General features: G+C 58.9%; 1 protein-coding gene and 1 long non-coding RNA gene across 4 annotated transcripts; both read right to left on the bottom strand.

Annotated features, from left to right (window-relative positions):
* Positions 1-2,402: 2,402 nt before the first annotated feature.
* On the bottom strand, positions 2,403-5,355 carry LOC106010536 (uncharacterized). 3 transcript variants are annotated; one of them, XR_015446030.1, is made up of 3 exons: positions 5,337-5,355; positions 2,904-3,295; positions 2,403-2,572 (listed from the first exon to the last, which is right to left on the bottom strand). It is a non-coding gene; the product is annotated as an uncharacterized LOC106010536 (long non-coding RNA). The 3 variants fall into 3 exon arrangements; XR_015446029.1 differs by lacking the exon at positions 5,337-5,355 and adding an exon at positions 5,109-5,203; XR_001184289.3 differs by lacking the exon at positions 5,337-5,355 and having other exon boundaries at positions 2,904-4,990.
* A 3,881-nt stretch (positions 5,356-9,236) lies between these two features.
* On the bottom strand, positions 9,237-11,070 carry Cebpb (CCAAT enhancer binding protein beta). Its single transcript, XM_004858059.3, has one exon. The coding sequence runs from the start codon at positions 10,802-10,804 to the stop codon at positions 9,776-9,778; it is 1,029 nt and encodes a 342-aa protein (XP_004858116.1). The 5' UTR covers positions 10,805-11,070; the 3' UTR covers positions 9,237-9,775.
* Between the last annotated feature and the right edge of the window lie 4,753 nt (positions 11,071-15,823).

Raw genomic sequence — 15,823 nt, forward strand, 5'->3', positions numbered from 1 at the left:
GAGATGCGGGCCAAGGGCCTGTAGTGCCCAGCTCAGCACGAGGATGAAGAGCAGTCCCACATCAAATCCCAGTCCACAGAGTCCTCGCCAGGCAAAGCAGCGGTGGAGAGGACCTCGGCTCTCTTCTGCCACCCGCTTCCTACCAGGGCCCAGCTGGCTGCAAAGAAAAGGCATAGCAGGACCCTCCAGCAACATCTGGGACTGAAGGACAGGGTTTGCATTGTACAAAGGGGGCTCTGCCCCCCAAGTCTGGAGGTTTTGTTTGTTGTTCATTTTCCTGAGTTCACAAGGGTTCAAATCTGCACCACTGAAGGAGGTTTAAGGATGTCACAACCTCTGGGGACCTGGGGTGAGGGACCCCCAGGTGTGGCAGGAGTCCTGTCCTCAAAATACAGGTGCACAGGCTCCCAGTGGCCAAATCTGGGATGATTTTGTGGGGTTTTTTTTCAGCTAAACATTTATTGGTACATTTTAGATACACATAATGATCACACTCATCATCGGGAAATCTGGGATGATTTTGGCATATATATAAATTAACGGTGATGATGATGACATATTACAGCACAATGGATAAAACTGAAAGCCATGCACCCATGCTACTGATAAAAATAAATGAATAATTGAAAGTTTGATAATACCTCAGATATTTACACAGTTGCAAAGTCCTCAAGCACTAATTGCAAAGGAGGAGAAAGAGCATTACAAATGGGAAGCTGGGGGCCAGGGATTTAGCCCAGTGGTTCCGCTGCCTGCCTCGCAAGTGCAAGGTCCTGAGTTTGATCCCCAGTACCAAAAACACAAACAAATGGGAAGCTGGCAGGCAGCTCCTCTCCGAGTGGTCCAGGTGTAACCATCCAGCAGATGACCGGGAGAACACAGCCTCCCTGCCGTGATTTTCCTGCAGAGACGCAGGGCCTGAGTCAAACCACAGGAAATACTCGGTGAAGCCTAGAGGAGCACATTACAAAGCAGCTGCCCTGCATCCCCTGAAGCCCGAGGTGGCCTGGGGTTTGGCTCAGGGGCAGGGCTCTTGGGTAGCACATGCGAGGCCCTGGGTTCCATCCTCAGTCCTGGGGGGAAAAGGGGCAAGGTCGTGAAAGTCAAGAACAATCCAAGGAACTGGTCCAGCTTCAAGGAGATGGAGGAGATGCGGCTGCTAAATGCAATGTGTGAGTTCAACCGGATTCTACTGCCGTGCGGGAAGGTGGCTGGCAAGCCCAAAGGGTCTGGGCAGATGGCAGTAACCTACTGGGTTCATTTCCTGATGTTGATGCTTGTATTGAAATTCTGCAGGCAACACCCTCTTTTTTTTTTTTTGGTACCGGGGATTGAACTCAGGTCCTTGAGCTTGTGCAGCAGGTGGTGGAACCACTGAGCTAAATCCCCGGCCCAGCAACACCCTCTTTTGTCAGAACTATATATCCAAGTAAGGGATGATAAGACAACAGATCAGTGATTTATTCTCAAATTACTCAGAAAAAAAATATCTGTGTAGTATTGGTAATTTTTCTATCCCTTTGAGATCTTTCTTGAAAAGGTTTGTTGTTTGGGTTACTTGGGACAGGATCTCATTGTGTAGCTCAGGCTGACCTTGAACTCATACAGCCTAGGCTGGCCTCGAACTCACAGGAATCCTCCCGCCTCAGCCTCTTAAGTGCTGGGATTACAGGCGTGCACCTCCACACCAGGCTGAAGAGTTGTTTTTTTAAACACGGGGGTGGGGGTAAGAAACAGAATGAGACAGAGGTTTGAATATCATTAACAGGAATGAAAACAGATGCTCAGAGCCTGGGCTGTGACTCAGCAGGCTCTCCTGGAGCACCCCGAGTGAAGTACAGTATGTGTCTGTCAAGACAGCCCGGCAACATCATCTTGGCCTGGTTCTGCAACGCTGAGCACAAGAAACAATCTCGGTGTGTGTGACCACGCAAGGGACAAGTGAGTGACAGGGCATCCGAGCAGTGGGCCTCTGCTGGGCAGGAAAACGAACAGATGTGGTACACACAACAACTCGGGCCAATGTTACAGTCACAATATGGAATCAAAGAAGCCAGACACGTGCAGGTTGTGGTGCTGCACACCTGTGATGCCAGCGCTCAGGAGGTTGAGGCAGGAGGATCACAAATTGAGCCCTAGCCTGGGCAACTTCATGAATTAGTGAGACTCTGTCTCAATCAATCAATCATTCAATCAAAAAATAAGGACTTGGGGCTGGGGCTTTAGCTCAGTGGTTTCACCACCTGCCTCGAAAGCGCAAGGTCTCGAGTTCAATCCCTAGTACCAAACTATAAAAAAAAAATAAGGGCTGGGTGTAGCTCAGTATGGAGGCCCTGGTTCAATCCCCAGCATCACAGAGAGAGGGAGAGATTAGAGAATGGAGAAGCAGGACACAGGGTATCTGCTGTGTGAGTCCTTTTATTGGCAGCACAGAAGCAGGCAGTACCGATGCTTGCTGTTAGAAGTCAGGAGAGTGAGCCCCTGAGGTCAGCTGGCAGGATGTGTCCCGTGACTAGAGCACAGGCGTCCACAGAGCTGACCCCTGTGTGCGTGACTCCCTGTGCTCGTCACACTAAGGAGAGGACAGAAAGCAGTGAGATGCAAGGACCGATGACAGCTCCTCCAACAGCTGGACAGCACAGTCATCCTGCACCTGGAGGGCCCCCCTGCTCCCGGAGTCAGCAAGCTGAGCCAATGGCGTGAGGGACAGGTCAGCCTGGCGGCTGTGACCTCAGCCCCATGCCCTCTCCTCCACAGCCACTGACCCTGCACACTAGGCTCCCTGCGGAGCCTTCCTCTTCCCGGGCCACCTGTGTCCCTGCCAGGGCTCCAGAGCTGGGGCAGGGATCTGGTGACAGCGATAAAAATAAAAGCTCCCCCAGCCACTCCCAGCCCCGACTCACCTCACAGAGACCTCGGCCCGGATGGCCCCAGGCAGCCTGGCAAAGGTACCTCCAGGCCTGGCACGCCGAGGTCTTGGTGGAGCAGGTGGTAGCTGGTGGTGGTGCCATGGGCCAGAGGGGTTATTCAGGGTGGTGTGGGGCATCTGGTTCCAGCAAGGCAGCCAACATGCGCTGTGAGCTGCAGCAGCATCTGACACTCTGTTTCCAAATCCAGGGACCCTGAGACAGGGATTTAGCTCAGTGGTTCTGCTGCCTGCCTTGCAAGCGGAAGGTCCTGAGTTCAATCCCCAGTTCCAAATCTAGGGACCCCTTAGTGGGTCACAGGGGCCAGGAGGGCAGGACTTTGAGGTTAGCAGAGAAGTTTCCATTGCTTCCAAGGATCTGGTACAAGCCTATCGGAGTCACAGGGACAGGAAGGATATGTTTACAGCAGTCTTCAGATGTTACTTCTTTTTTTTTTTTTTTTTTTTTTTTGGTACCAGGGATCAAACTCGGGACCCTGTGCTTGCGAGGCAGGCGCTGGAACCACTGAGCTAAATCCCCTGCCCTTCAGATGTTACTTCTATTCTAAAAATTCTCTACAGAAACCCTTCCACCTGATATAAATTCTTCCTAAGCAAAAAGGTGGTTTTTGAGCTCACAGACAATAGTCTCGGTAGCACCTTCTCTGATAAGGAAGCACTGGGCATCCCTGAGAAATGCAAATCACTGAAACAGCTCATACAAGTTGATTTGGTTCTGCCCAACGTATCAATTAGATTCAACTGCCAAGATCAGGAAGCCAAAATGACAGGGACCTAGGGCTGTGGATTTAGCTCAGTGGTTTCACTGCCTGCTGCACAAGTGCAAGGATCCGAGTTCAATTCCCGGTACCAAAAAAAACTTAATTCAAAATGACAGGGACCGCAACAAGCAGATTTTTTTTTTTTTTTTTTTTTGGTACTGGGGATTGAACTCGGGACCTTGCGCTTGCAAGGCAAGTGCCAGAACCACTGAGCTCAATCCCCAGCCCCCACAAGCAGATTTATTTTCTCTTGTGTAAATAAGCCCAGTGTAAGGCAGGCAAGGACTGATGTGGCTGTTCTGCTGCCGTCAAGTGCCTTTTGTCTTTTTCTACCATGCAAGAAGTACATAGTTCCTGTGTTACAGTATTTGCCTCATGGTTCAAGATGGCCCTTGCAGATCTGGCCATCACATCTGAGTTCCAGGCAGGAAGCAGGCAAAGGGGATGTGCCTCACAGTTGAGTCAGCCCCTTTAAAGAACTTCCCTGAAAGCCCCACCTACAACTTCTGTCTATCTCATTAGTCACTCCTAGCTGCAAACGAAGCGGGAAAGTAGTTTCTTCCTAGACCACCTGCCCCTGCCAACGGAGAGGGGGGACCCCTTGCCCAGGGAGAAGGAGGGCAGTAAACATGAAAACTCTGGAAGATAAGAACTGCTGTAGACAGGGATCTCCACCATGGCTCTGTGAATTAAACTGTCCGATCTGCAGGAAACACGGAGGAATTTCGTCACCTTCCTTTCACAGGCAGGGAAAGTGAGGCCCAGCGAGCCGCGTTCTCTTGCCCACATTGCACAGCCAGGAAGGGGCGGACGGGGCCTCCCCACCACGTGGCAGTGACCAGGCTGACAGTGCCAGGCGAAGTGGCACTGCCGGCGCTGCTCTCCATAGCCTGCGGGGCGGCACCATGACTGTCCCACTTGAGCAAAGGGAGGTGCAGAGGTGAGGTCTGGGAGCTGAGGCCGCACAGCAAGCGTTAGCGGGTTCGTCTCAGTCCTGGAATGGGGGGCACTTCTGATTTCCTCCCCCTACTGATACTCTGCATGCCCTGGCCCTGCCACCGTGACCGGGCACTGCTTGGGAAATCAGGCAAAAGGAAAACACCCTCTGGGGTCCGGCTCCCACCCGATCCCCCCACACCACAAGGAGTCCCTCCCATGCAGCCCGCTCCTGCCCGCCCAGGCTGGCGGCCTCTCCCCAGCTTTCCGAAGAACTCTGCCCCTCTTGGCACCCGGCGCCACCCGCCCGCACCCAGCACCCGCCCCTCTTCCAGCCTGGCGCACCTCACATGGCTCCCGGCCTTGGGTCATAGGCTCTCAGTGCTGTCCCAGGCCCGGGCAGGCAGTCTCACTGCACCCTCACCCACTGTCCTGTGCCTCCTCCCCGGGGCGAGGGGCCTGCATGACACCATCAGCAGACTTACCGAGCACTTTCTGAGTGCCAGGCCTGGCAGGGCCATCCACTCGCTCATCCTCAAAACAACCTCTGTCAGCCTTGGCCTGGCCCCACAGGCCCTGTGTGGAGGCCCTGCCACCCCTCTGTCCTCTGTGTCCCCTCTACCCCTCGCTGCCTCGGCTCCTCCCCTCACACACTGAGCTTGGCCTGCCTCGGGGCCTTTGCACGTGCTGTCCCTCTGCTCCTCCTTGGGTACCTTCAAGCGCTTCCTTCTCTGCTTCATCCTAGAGGCCACATCACAATCTGCATGGCCATGGTGCCAGCTCCCTCTCCTACCTTCGAGAACAGCAGCTGTGGGCCAGCGATGTCCTGGGCCCGCTGAGGTGCCCACTGGACACCAGGTGACTGTGCGCACTGTTTGCAGGCGAGGAGGCCCAGCCCAGAGCAGCCACAGGCTTTGGCAAGGCCTCTCACATGCAAGGAACAGAACTGAGAGTTTTACTCTTTTTGCCCGGGCATCTCACCCCAGAGGGTGCTAATCTGTCTGCCCATAGCGTGTGAACTGGGCATGCATGGGCCTAGATTGAGATCCCAGCTTTGCCGCTCTCTGAGCAAGGCACGTCCCACACAGGGCCTCAGTTTCCCCACTATGGTAACAAGGAACCCCGCCTCTCTGCCTCAGAGGACACCTGGCCCCTCCTTCAGTTCGCCAGCCCTGGCCTCTGGCACCACCCTGCACGCAGCCACGGCCAAGGACACCCTCAAAAACCCCATAGGAGGGGCAGCAGACCAGCTGGTGGCCTTGGGACACCACTAGGGGTCATCCAGGACAGCCAGGCCCAGAAACAACTGGGCTGAGGACAGAAGAACCGGAAAACAGCCAAGAGGCTGGGGCCGTGGTGGAGCAGGTGAAGGAGGGGTCTCAGGTGCCAGGGAACTGGGAACTCAAAGCTCTCCTGACCGCTGACCAGCTCCTCGGGTGGTAACTGCACCTGTGCCTTATTTTCCCCATCTGGAGACAGAGAGCCCCCATGACGCTGGGTGCTCACAAGGATAAAAGGTGCATCCCCACACGGCGCAGCGAGTGGTGTGGTGGCCTCACCTGGCACAGGTATGGGCGTCACCACCCAGGGCGGCCTTCGGGGACCTCCCCAACCCTCCCTGCCCCACTTTTCTTCCTGCGGAGCCCTTGTCCCCACCTGTCACTATCTTGTTCCGGTTGCTGAATATTCAGTGTCCATCTCCCCCTATAAACTGTCACCTTCATCTTGGTCACTTGTCCCTAGCACCTAATAAAGAAGCTGGCACCCAGCAGGTGCTCAATAAAAGCTTGTCAAATAAATGAAAAATAATGAGGCAAATAAATGTCCAGGAGATGAAGACAAAACCACCCCAGCAAGTCTGAGCGGGAGCCGGGGAGGAAGCCTCCCAGGTGTCTGCAGGTAGCCGCTCCCCGCCCGCCCCAGTGCCAACCCCTGCTGCTCTTAGCCTTGTGACCTTAGCTGGTCACCACCCCCACCCCCAGCCCATCTGCTTCCAGGAAAAAGCTGCGCACAGGAGCTGCAGCCCTGGGGTGGCCTCCGCACTGGGCCCAGCACGGGCAGGGTTGCAGCCTCACTGACCCATCTTCTCCTGCAGACTCTAAGGTGGGAAGGGCTTTGTCAGGTCCCCTGTCCTGAGCAGACAGGGGTTGGGGTCCCAGGCTGCGCCCTTCCTGCCAGCCTCATCGGCCAACATGGCCTCACAGGACAGCCCTCCGCCAGCGAGCTCATCAGCCTGGGGCCTGGGGTGCTGCTTTGCCCCCAGGGCGCTGGGCTCCCACCCAGGGAGCCTCCTGCACTCTCCCCCGCCCTGCTCTTTCTTGTTCCAGGACTTTTGAGCAGCTGCTCCCTCCTCCCTGAAAGCCCATACCCTCTCGGTCTGGTGACCCATGGGACAGTGTCACCCCATCCGATCTGACGTCTCCAAGGCCTCTGGTATGGTCGTGTGCCCCGCTCTCTCAGGTGGTCAGATGGGCTCCTGCTCAGGTTCCCTTTCTGTTCCCTCTAAACTATGATCCCACATGAAGTCACTTCCCTGTGAGGCTTAGGGGCCTAAACTTGAGGCCAGGCAAGGAGCCCTTCAGGAGGGCCCAGGATTGGGATGGGGTGAAGTGTCCAGCCCAAACTCTCCCCAGAAACCTGGGAATCAGATGGAGCCCCCATTCCACCCTGAACACGAACCTTAAATTACATCCCCAGCCTTTTATCTTTCGACAGTGTCTTCCTAAGTTGCCCAGGCTGGGGACTTGCAATCCTCCTGCTTCAGCCTCCTGAGTAACAGGGATCACAGCTGTGTATCACTGCACCTCACTCGATCCTCATGTTACCATCTGGGAGATGGGGATGTCTCCACTGCATGCCCATGCGGATTAGAGCAAGACGGAGTGTGTGCACAGCTCCAGAGAGCACTGCCAGGCTCACTGGCCAGGCCGCTCCCATTCACCTGCTGTGTCCTCTGCAAAGCAGGTAGCTGCAGCCACCAGGCAACTCTGCGACAAAAGGGGATAGCAGCAACAGGGAGACCCTCCCTCACTGGCCATGGCAAAACTGAGCCACCTCCTCAGCAGGCCCAGCCCCAAGCCCAAGGTGAGTCCGGAGGCAGCAGACCCCAGTGCTGTCGCTGGTGCTGAAGGAGACCACTGGGGCAGAGACTGACCGGCCAGGCCTCCGGGGACCTTGAAGCCAGGTGTCCTCCGCCCAGGGCCGAGACTTGGTCAGGGCGGCTGGGCAGGTCTGAGCTGAAGCGGGGTTGTCAGTGTCCAGCAGTCTGCAGGGCCCTCGTGCTGATGCAACACGGGCATCAGAGACAGGGAGTTTGCCCCAGTCCTCACAGTGGGGTCCAAGGGTCACCTTCTGTCCCTCACACTCCAGGCTCCCTCGGAGACAGCAACTGTAGACCCCAGAGGGAGAGGGAGAGAAGCACTCCCCATTTTCAAGCCACAGATCAGCAGCTGCTCCAAGACTTCAGGTGGCCCAGGCCCCAGGCCAGTGGATCTGTGTGGCCCGCCACTCCCCAACTCCTCAGGGCAAGGAGACCCCGAACCAGTGCCCCAGATCACAGGCATCTGACAGCTGGGCTCTCAAAGCAGGGGTCCTAGAGCACCCACCTTTCTGGAGGTTGTCATGAAATGAGGCAGGGCAGATCTCTGGCAAGCACCTGACACACTCACACTGCGCTGAAGACCCGGGTGCCAAATGCCAGCAGCCTCCCAGCAAAAAATAATAACAAGAGCAAACGCTTATATAACACCTCTGGCGTGCCAGGCACCAGAGGATGCCGACACCCCTCCATGGACATCCTCAGCTCTCAGGAATGCCGGCCAGGACTGGGGGGGCAGCAGGGAGGGGCAGGAGGGGGGAGAGGGATCAGGGCCCAGGAATCAGGGATAAAGGGCGGCCAGCCCCAGGTTCAAGGCCAAGCTCAGCCACCCTGAATATGCAGGTGAGGCTGGGCTTCAGTGTCTACATCTGACAAAGAGGGCAAGTGGCAGTGTCCCAAGCCAAGGGACAGGGCTATGAGTGCAGGACCCTTCCACCACATTCCTCCACCTGGCCCAGTCTCTCCTCCCACTACACACAAACAGACTCGCCCATAGCACAGCCAGGCTCCCCTCTTAACACACACATGCACACACACAAAGTACAAAATACACACTCAAAGTACACACACAGAGTACTTCTTAAACAGCCCGCCCCACTCTACTTACCAAACAATCTGCCCTGACTTGGGCCAAACAGGACCAAGACCTGCGTCCCCTCCTCCTACAGCCACAGGCCTGCCTGCCTGCCTGTCCCTAAACGATGCAGAGGTCACAGACTTCACGGTGTCTGCAAACCCAAGCCTGACACCAACCTCTGTCCCCAAGCAGAGTTCCCAGCCCACAGCACCCAGGGGTGCTGAGTCACCCTGAAAGCCTGACCCGAGCTCTGCACCTCTTCCCCAAGAAGCTTGGGTCGCCATCTGCCAGCAGACCTGAGGGGAGCAGCAGAGGAGGGAAGCCAGCTGCAACACCCCCACCCAACCACCAAAAAGTCCAAAAATAACAGCAGCCCCCTCACACATAACCCCTACACACTCCAGAAACGCAAAACAAAACCCTATCCATCCAAAAGGCTTTTTAACTGTCCTCAAAAAAAGTTTATTAAAAGTGTTCTTACTTAATGCTTGAAACGGAGATTCCCAAAATATACAGACGCCTCTTTTCTCATAGAAATAGATTTTTTTTATAATACAAAAAAGATCCAAAAAAATAATAACAACAACAACAGCAACCCCGTAGGAACATCTTTAAGCGATTACTCAGGGCCCGGCTGACAGTTACACGTGGGTTGCGTCAGTCCCGTCTACACACGCGTTCAGCCATGTTTAAACCGATTGCATCAACTTCGAAACCGGCCCGCCCGCCGGCACCCGGAGAGGGGCAGGGGGAGGCCGAGTTCAGAGTCATCCGTACACACAGGCGCTGCTGCTTTAAATAACACCACGGGCGGGCGCGCCATCTGCACGTGCGGCTGGTCTGGACAAAAATATAGAAATATATATAATAAAATATTAAGATTACCGACGGGCTCCCCGCGCTGCCAGGCGCCCCGGTGCCAAGTTCCGCCAGCAGCGCGGAGGCCAGCCGGCAGGGGGGCGCGCGCGGGGGCCGCGCTAGCAGTGGCCGGAGGAGGCGAGCAGGGGCTCGGGCAGCTGCTTGAACAAGTTCCGCAGGGTGCTGAGCTCGCGCGACAGCTGCTCCACCTTCTTCTGGAGCCGCTCGTTCTCGGCCGTGAGCTCCAGGACTTTGTGCTGCGTCTCCAGGTTGCGCATCTTGGCCTTGTCGCGGCTCTTGCGCACGGCGATGTTGTTGCGCTCGCGCCGGATCTTGTACTCGTCGCTGTGCTTGTCCACCGTCTTCTTGGCCTTGCTCTTGACCTGCGCGGGCGCCGGCGCGGCCCCAGGGTAGCAGGCGGCAGTGGGCGCCTTGGCGTCGGCCGGGCTCGGCGTGCCGGGCGGGCTGGACGACGAGGACGTGGAGAGGCTCCCGCTGCTGCCGCTCGGCACCGACTGGTAGCCGAGGTAGGCGCGCAGCGCGTACGGGAAGCCCGCCGCCATGCCTGCGCCGCCGCCCGGCGCCCCGGCCTCCTCCTTCCGCTTGCAGTCCGCGGGCTCGAAGCCCGGCTCCGCCTTGAGCTCGGCGGGCGGCGGGGGCGGCGGGTGCAGAGGCGCGAAGCAGCCGGGGTGCAGCGGGCCCTTGGCGGTCCCCAGGCGCCCCAGGCTCACGTAGCCGTACTCGGCCGCCTTCTTGCAGTTCTTGCCCCCGTAGTCGTCGGAGAAGAGATCGGAGAGGAAGTCGTGGTGCTGCCCGGAGGAGGCGGGCGCGGGGGCGGGCACGGGCGGAGCCGCCTCGAAGGTGTCCGTGGCCGTGGCCGGCGCCGGGGCCTGCGGCGCGCCCAGCGGCTCCAGGTACGGGCTGAAGTCGATGGCGCGCTCGTGGTCGCCGATGCTGCCCAGCTCGCCGGCGGGGGCGCGCGGCCCAGGTCTGGCCGCGGGGGGCGCCGCGGGGGCCGCCTTGCCGCCGTACGCAGCAGCCAAGCAGTCCGCCTCGTAGTAGAAGTTGGCCACTTCCATGGATTTAAAGGCGGGCGGCGGCGGCGGCAGGGGGAGACATGCTGGGTCCCAGGCCACCAGGCGTTGCATGAACGCGGGTGCCCGGGGAGGGGGCCTGGGGCTGCCCGCTCCGGCCGGCCCGCAGGTGGCGCGGCCTCCCGGCTCCGGGCTGTCGCCGCTGTGTCCCCGCCGCTGCAGTGGCCGGCGATGCCGGGGTGTCCGCTAGGAGTGCGGGGGCTGAGGCGCCTGGACCCTCGGATGGGGCCCCTTCCCGGTCCGGTGTGCGGCTCTGACTCGCTAAAGTTTCTCCCGAGCCCGGTTATTTATAAGGCGGCCCTTGGCAACCATGCGTCACGCCGCCCCGGGCCCCTCCCGCCGCCGCCGCCGGAACGCGACGGCCGCGGCCACCCGGGACCCCCGGGAGGGTGGCAGCGGGGCGCGGCGGCCCTGCGCGGGTTCCGGGGCGCGCCCTCCGGGGGTCGCCCAACCGCGGGGGGCCGCCTGGCGCCCCCCGCCCCTCCGCCCTGGGATTGGGAAGGAGAGGGGGAGGTGCGACCCCGCCCCCGGCCCGCCCCCTCCGGGCTGGAGGCTGCGCTGGGAGGAGAGGGAGGCAGGGAGGGGGCGACCGAGCGCCTCCCCCGCCCCAAACGCGGCCGCGGCCCGCCCCCTACTGGAGGAGGCCGAGGCTCTGCTGCCCCGAGAAGGGCGCTCCCCGGCCAGACCCCGGGACCCCGGCCCGGCCCCAGCTCCGCCCCTAACGGCCCCCGTCCAGCACCCAGCTCCTGGAAGGAGCGGTTCCCCCCAGGAGACCCCAAAGCCGCCTCAGTGTGAGGACCCTGCCGGGCGGGGACGCAAGGCAGGGGGAGCCCTCCCGACCCCGCCCACCGCACCTGCGAGCGCTTGGCCCGCCCGGTCCTCTCCCGCCCACTCCGCCTGGCCTGGCCGGCCTCGGCGGCTGCGGCGGCGGCGGCGGCGGCGGCGGCGGCGGCGGAGAAAGCAGCCCAGCTCTGCCGCGCTGGTGACTGTGCCGAACCCCTGCGCATCTCTGAACCTTGCTGCTGTCTCTAGCCGTGTTGTCCCCCCACAGGCTCCCGAGCGCCAGGCGTAAGTGTGAGGACCCTCTGGCCTACCGACTGTGACAGCAAGGCACCCCCAGAGAGGCTGCGCCCCGGCCGACCCCAGGTGTCCCAGAGAAGCGGGCTCCCTAGGACCTGTCTGCCCGCACCCGAGGCCAGAGCCGCTGTGTGAGGCTGCGGGGAAGGGGCCGCGCAGGAGAGAGGAGGGACTCCCCACTTCAGCAAGCCCCTGCCCGGCCGCAAGGTGGGTCTGGACCCAGGGTTCTTGTGCGGCCTGCCGGGAAGATGCCACCGCCCACCTCGCCCGGCCAGCAGGCCCGAGGCGCCGGCCACCTGCCCTCCCGGGCTGGGGCCCATCAGAGCCCTGGGTCCTGCAGCTCCCCGCCCAGGCCGCGCTGACCCCCGGCCCACTGACCCCAGCCATGGCCCCAGAGGGCTGGCGGGCATTTCTCAACCTTCAGTGTTATCTGCCGAGCTGGGGTGACCTCCGCCCCCAAGAGCTGGAGAAATGACATCTCAGCTGCCCTTGGGGGGTGGGGGGCAGGGAGGGACGGGACCAAACACAGGCCAGCCATCCCGCCGGCCCGCCTGCCTGCCGGCCGCCCGCCTGCGGCTCTCTGGGCCTTCCCAGCAGCCCCTGGGCTGGGGAGGGAGCAAGGCCCAGGGGGTGTGGGGACATCCCCAAGGGACCCACCCAGGCCTTGCTGCAGAGGGGCTAAGCTGCAGGATCTCAGCCTTCAAGAGCCTCCCTCTCCCACCCAGTGGTGACCTTCTCCTACCCCAAAGTGCAGCCGCCATGACCCTAATGGTCGTGTGTCCCCATACTCTGAGCCCATGAGGCCCGGTCCTGGAGTCCTGAGCCCGGGGGTCCGAAGCTGACCAGTTGAACAAGTGCATCTGCTGTCCCCTCTGTCCCCAGCTCTGCCCCCGGTCAGGGCCAGTCCCTTTTCTCTGGGAGGCCCTCCCTGACTTCCTATCACTGTTCCTCCTTCACCATTCTCCTGATGACAAAACAGTGTCACCAGCCCCTCTCACTGTCTGTGCCTGAGGCCCTCTCCCATGCCAGTTCCCCAGGGGCAGGGCCTGGCACACAAACAATGGCAAATGGATGAATGGAAGAGACCAAGAAGGCGGAGTCCCCTGTGAACTGGGCTTTGTGACCTCTAGCAAAATGGTTCCCCTGAGCCTCAGTCCCCCACCCCAGCATTTCAGGATTTCATTTCATTTCAGGTGTGCATTGAGGCTGGTGGAGTCTAAAGCTAATTGGAGGATCTGCTGTGTGTCCTCAGCCAATCTTCTACCCTCTCTGAACCACTTGTGAGTGTGAGTGTGTGTGTGTGCGCGTGCGTGTGTGTGCGCGTGTGTGTGCGTGCACGCGTGCGCCAAGGAATGAATCCAGGGTCTTCATGCTGAGCTACAGTTCTCACTGAGTTGCCCAGACTGGGCTTACACTTGCAGTCCTCATGCCTTGGCCTCCCAGAGTGCTGGGATTACAGGTGCACACCATGCCTGCCTTCCATGTTAGCTCGGTGTGTATTCGCTCAGTTAATCCTTCTGGTAATTTATAGGCAGTAGGTGCTGTTATTATTCCACTGCACAGATGAGGAAACGGAGGCCCATCAGAGATCTGCTCATGGTCACATTAAAGGGATAGAAAGGAATAAGGCCTTCCTGCCTGGCCTTCCCCTTGGGGTTTGTGATAAATTGCAACAGGTCTGGCACCATCTCACTTTCTAGATGAAAACTGAGGCCCAGAGGAGGTGGCTCAGGGCCCCACAGCGAGTCAGGCGACACCTGGGTCCCCAAGCACCAGATTCAGCCCCATCTGGAGCCGGAAGCACTTGCTTTCCCCACGCTGGCCCTGCTGGGCTCCCGCTTGGCCCGAAGGCCTGGTGCCAGCCAGGTGTCCTTTGGGGAAGCTCCTTGCTCAGCAGGCCCGGCCCACCAGACCTGCTTGGCTCCAGGAAGGGAGCAGCTGCCTGTCCTCGTGGGTGCTGGGACGGTCTCAGTGGCCAACTCCAGCCCTCAGATTTGATCCCAGTTTGATCCCACGGTGGTTTGCTTGTTTTTCTAGGTTTTTTTTTTTTAAGTGACTATTGCTAAAATTTACAAACCAGGAAGCTTCACTTCAAAATTCAAATTTCCAGCTTCTCTTTAAAACCAAAACTACTGAGCCGGGAGCAGTGGCACACACCTATAATCCCAGCACTCTGGAGGCTGAGGCAGGTAGATCGCTGGCAGGTCAAGGCCAGCTTCGGGTCCATAGTGAGTTCAAAGCCAGCCTGAACTACAGAGTAAGACCCTGGAGCAAATAAATAAAACCAAAGCCGTGGGCTGAGCCCATGTGGCCACATGGCAGTGGCAGGAGCCAGGCAGGGGCTGCAGAGGGGACAGGCATTTTCCAAACTCTCTCCAGGTTCCTTCTCCCCACAGCAGCTTGTCCTCAGCCCCACCTGCAGGAGGGGGAAACTGAGGCGGCTTGCCCCCCTGGGAGACCTTCGGCTGCCTCTGTGACAGAGATGATGGGAGGATTTGAGAGGAACACAGAAGGCCAGCCATGGGCAGGGGCGCTGAAAGGCCACCGACAATCCCAGCCTGGGGGCTGCTCCTGCTGTGCCCCCCACCCCGTGTCACCAGCTGTCCCTGATCTCCAGAACGGGGTGCTAATACCCCCTCGGGGTTCTGGGCCTGCAGGGCCTCTCTGCTGTGTCTTGGGGCCCCACCGGCCCTGCAAGGGCTTGGCTGTGGCCAGAGAAACTTCACACGACAGGCAGACAGGGAAACTGAGGCCTTCACAGGCCAGGACTCCCCCAAGCTCACAGCGAATTGGTGAAAAGGCCAGTCTCAAAAGCCCGATCCCTGATTCCAAAGGCTGAGATGTTCCCCACCGCGCCTCCTCTCTAAGGCCTCCTGTTCCCCACCTGCCCCTGCCGCTGAAGGCGGATCAGATGCCAGAAGGCGTCCTCAGGCCGCAGGCCAGGCCGTGAAACGTGCCTGTGTGTTTGCTGCCCCCGCGTGGCAGGATGTGGGACTGCAGGAGTGATTTAAATAAACCTTTTGGCTGAGGACTGACTGGGTGCCTTGCCCCGGACTCGGGAAGCCAGCACAGTGGATGACAGACAGCTGCTCATCGGGTCCGAGCAGCGCTGAGCGGAGCAGAGATGTCCGAGGAGGCAAAAGATGCCCGACCTTCACATATTCATTCAAACACCAAATAATTTTTTGGCTGGGGCTCAGACGCCAGAGACACGTGCATGAACAAGCGGAGTGATCCTTGTTCTTGTGGAGCTGAAATTCTCCTGGGAAAGACCAAAAATAAACGAGATAAGTGAATGAGATCTGTACTGTGTTAGGTTCTGGTAAACACAATTGGGAAAGGTCTGGAGGGAAGGGAAACTGAGGCAGCTGGGGGGTTGACTTTAATGGATTCCAGCAGCCAAGGAAGTCCTCAATGAGGTGACATTTGCTCAGAAACCTGAGTGCAGAGAGTTGTGGGCTGCATGGGTATCTGCAAGGACACAGCACTGGGCACGGGGCAGTATGTGCAAAGGCCCTGGGGTAGCAGTGAGCTCAGCCCCGTGTGGCTGTGGTGGAGTAGAGGGGCAGACTGTCACACCAGTCTTCATAGACCATTGTAAAGGTTGGCTCTTCCTCTGGGTGACCAGAGGGCTGCATGCAGGAATGTAGTGGAGGGGAGGCCAGGGAGCAGAGGGAAACACCGAGCAAGTGAGAGGCGAGAGTGGCATGGCCAGGGCGCTGGGCTCTGACCTGGTAAGAAGTGGTCCGGTTCTGAGTCTGTATTGATGGTGGGGCCTTTCAGATCTGCTGCTGGATCTGATTAGAGATCAGCCCCATGAGGCCACTAAGTAGAAGTTCCATTTCAGAGGAAATGCTCAAAAAGAACTCCAAGCAAAGACTCAAAAGATGTATTTATACACCTGTGGTCATACCATCATTCACAGCAGTACAAAGGTGGAAACAGCCCAAGTGTCCTTGGATCCAGGGGTAAGCAGAATGTACTTACATGCAATGG

Source organism: Heterocephalus glaber, unplaced genomic scaffold (assembly GCF_053883595.1).
Source record: "Heterocephalus glaber isolate CG9 unplaced genomic scaffold, H.glaber_assembly_v1.0 deba00001673, whole genome shotgun sequence".
Taxonomy (NCBI): Eukaryota; Metazoa; Chordata; class Mammalia; order Rodentia; family Bathyergidae; genus Heterocephalus; species Heterocephalus glaber.

What these genes read in the sequence shown, in the direction of transcription:
- Cebpb (XM_004858059.3), bottom strand. Translation starts at nt 10,804, where the DNA reads ATGCAACGCCTGGTGGCCTGGGACCCAGCATGTCTCCCCCTGCCGCCG.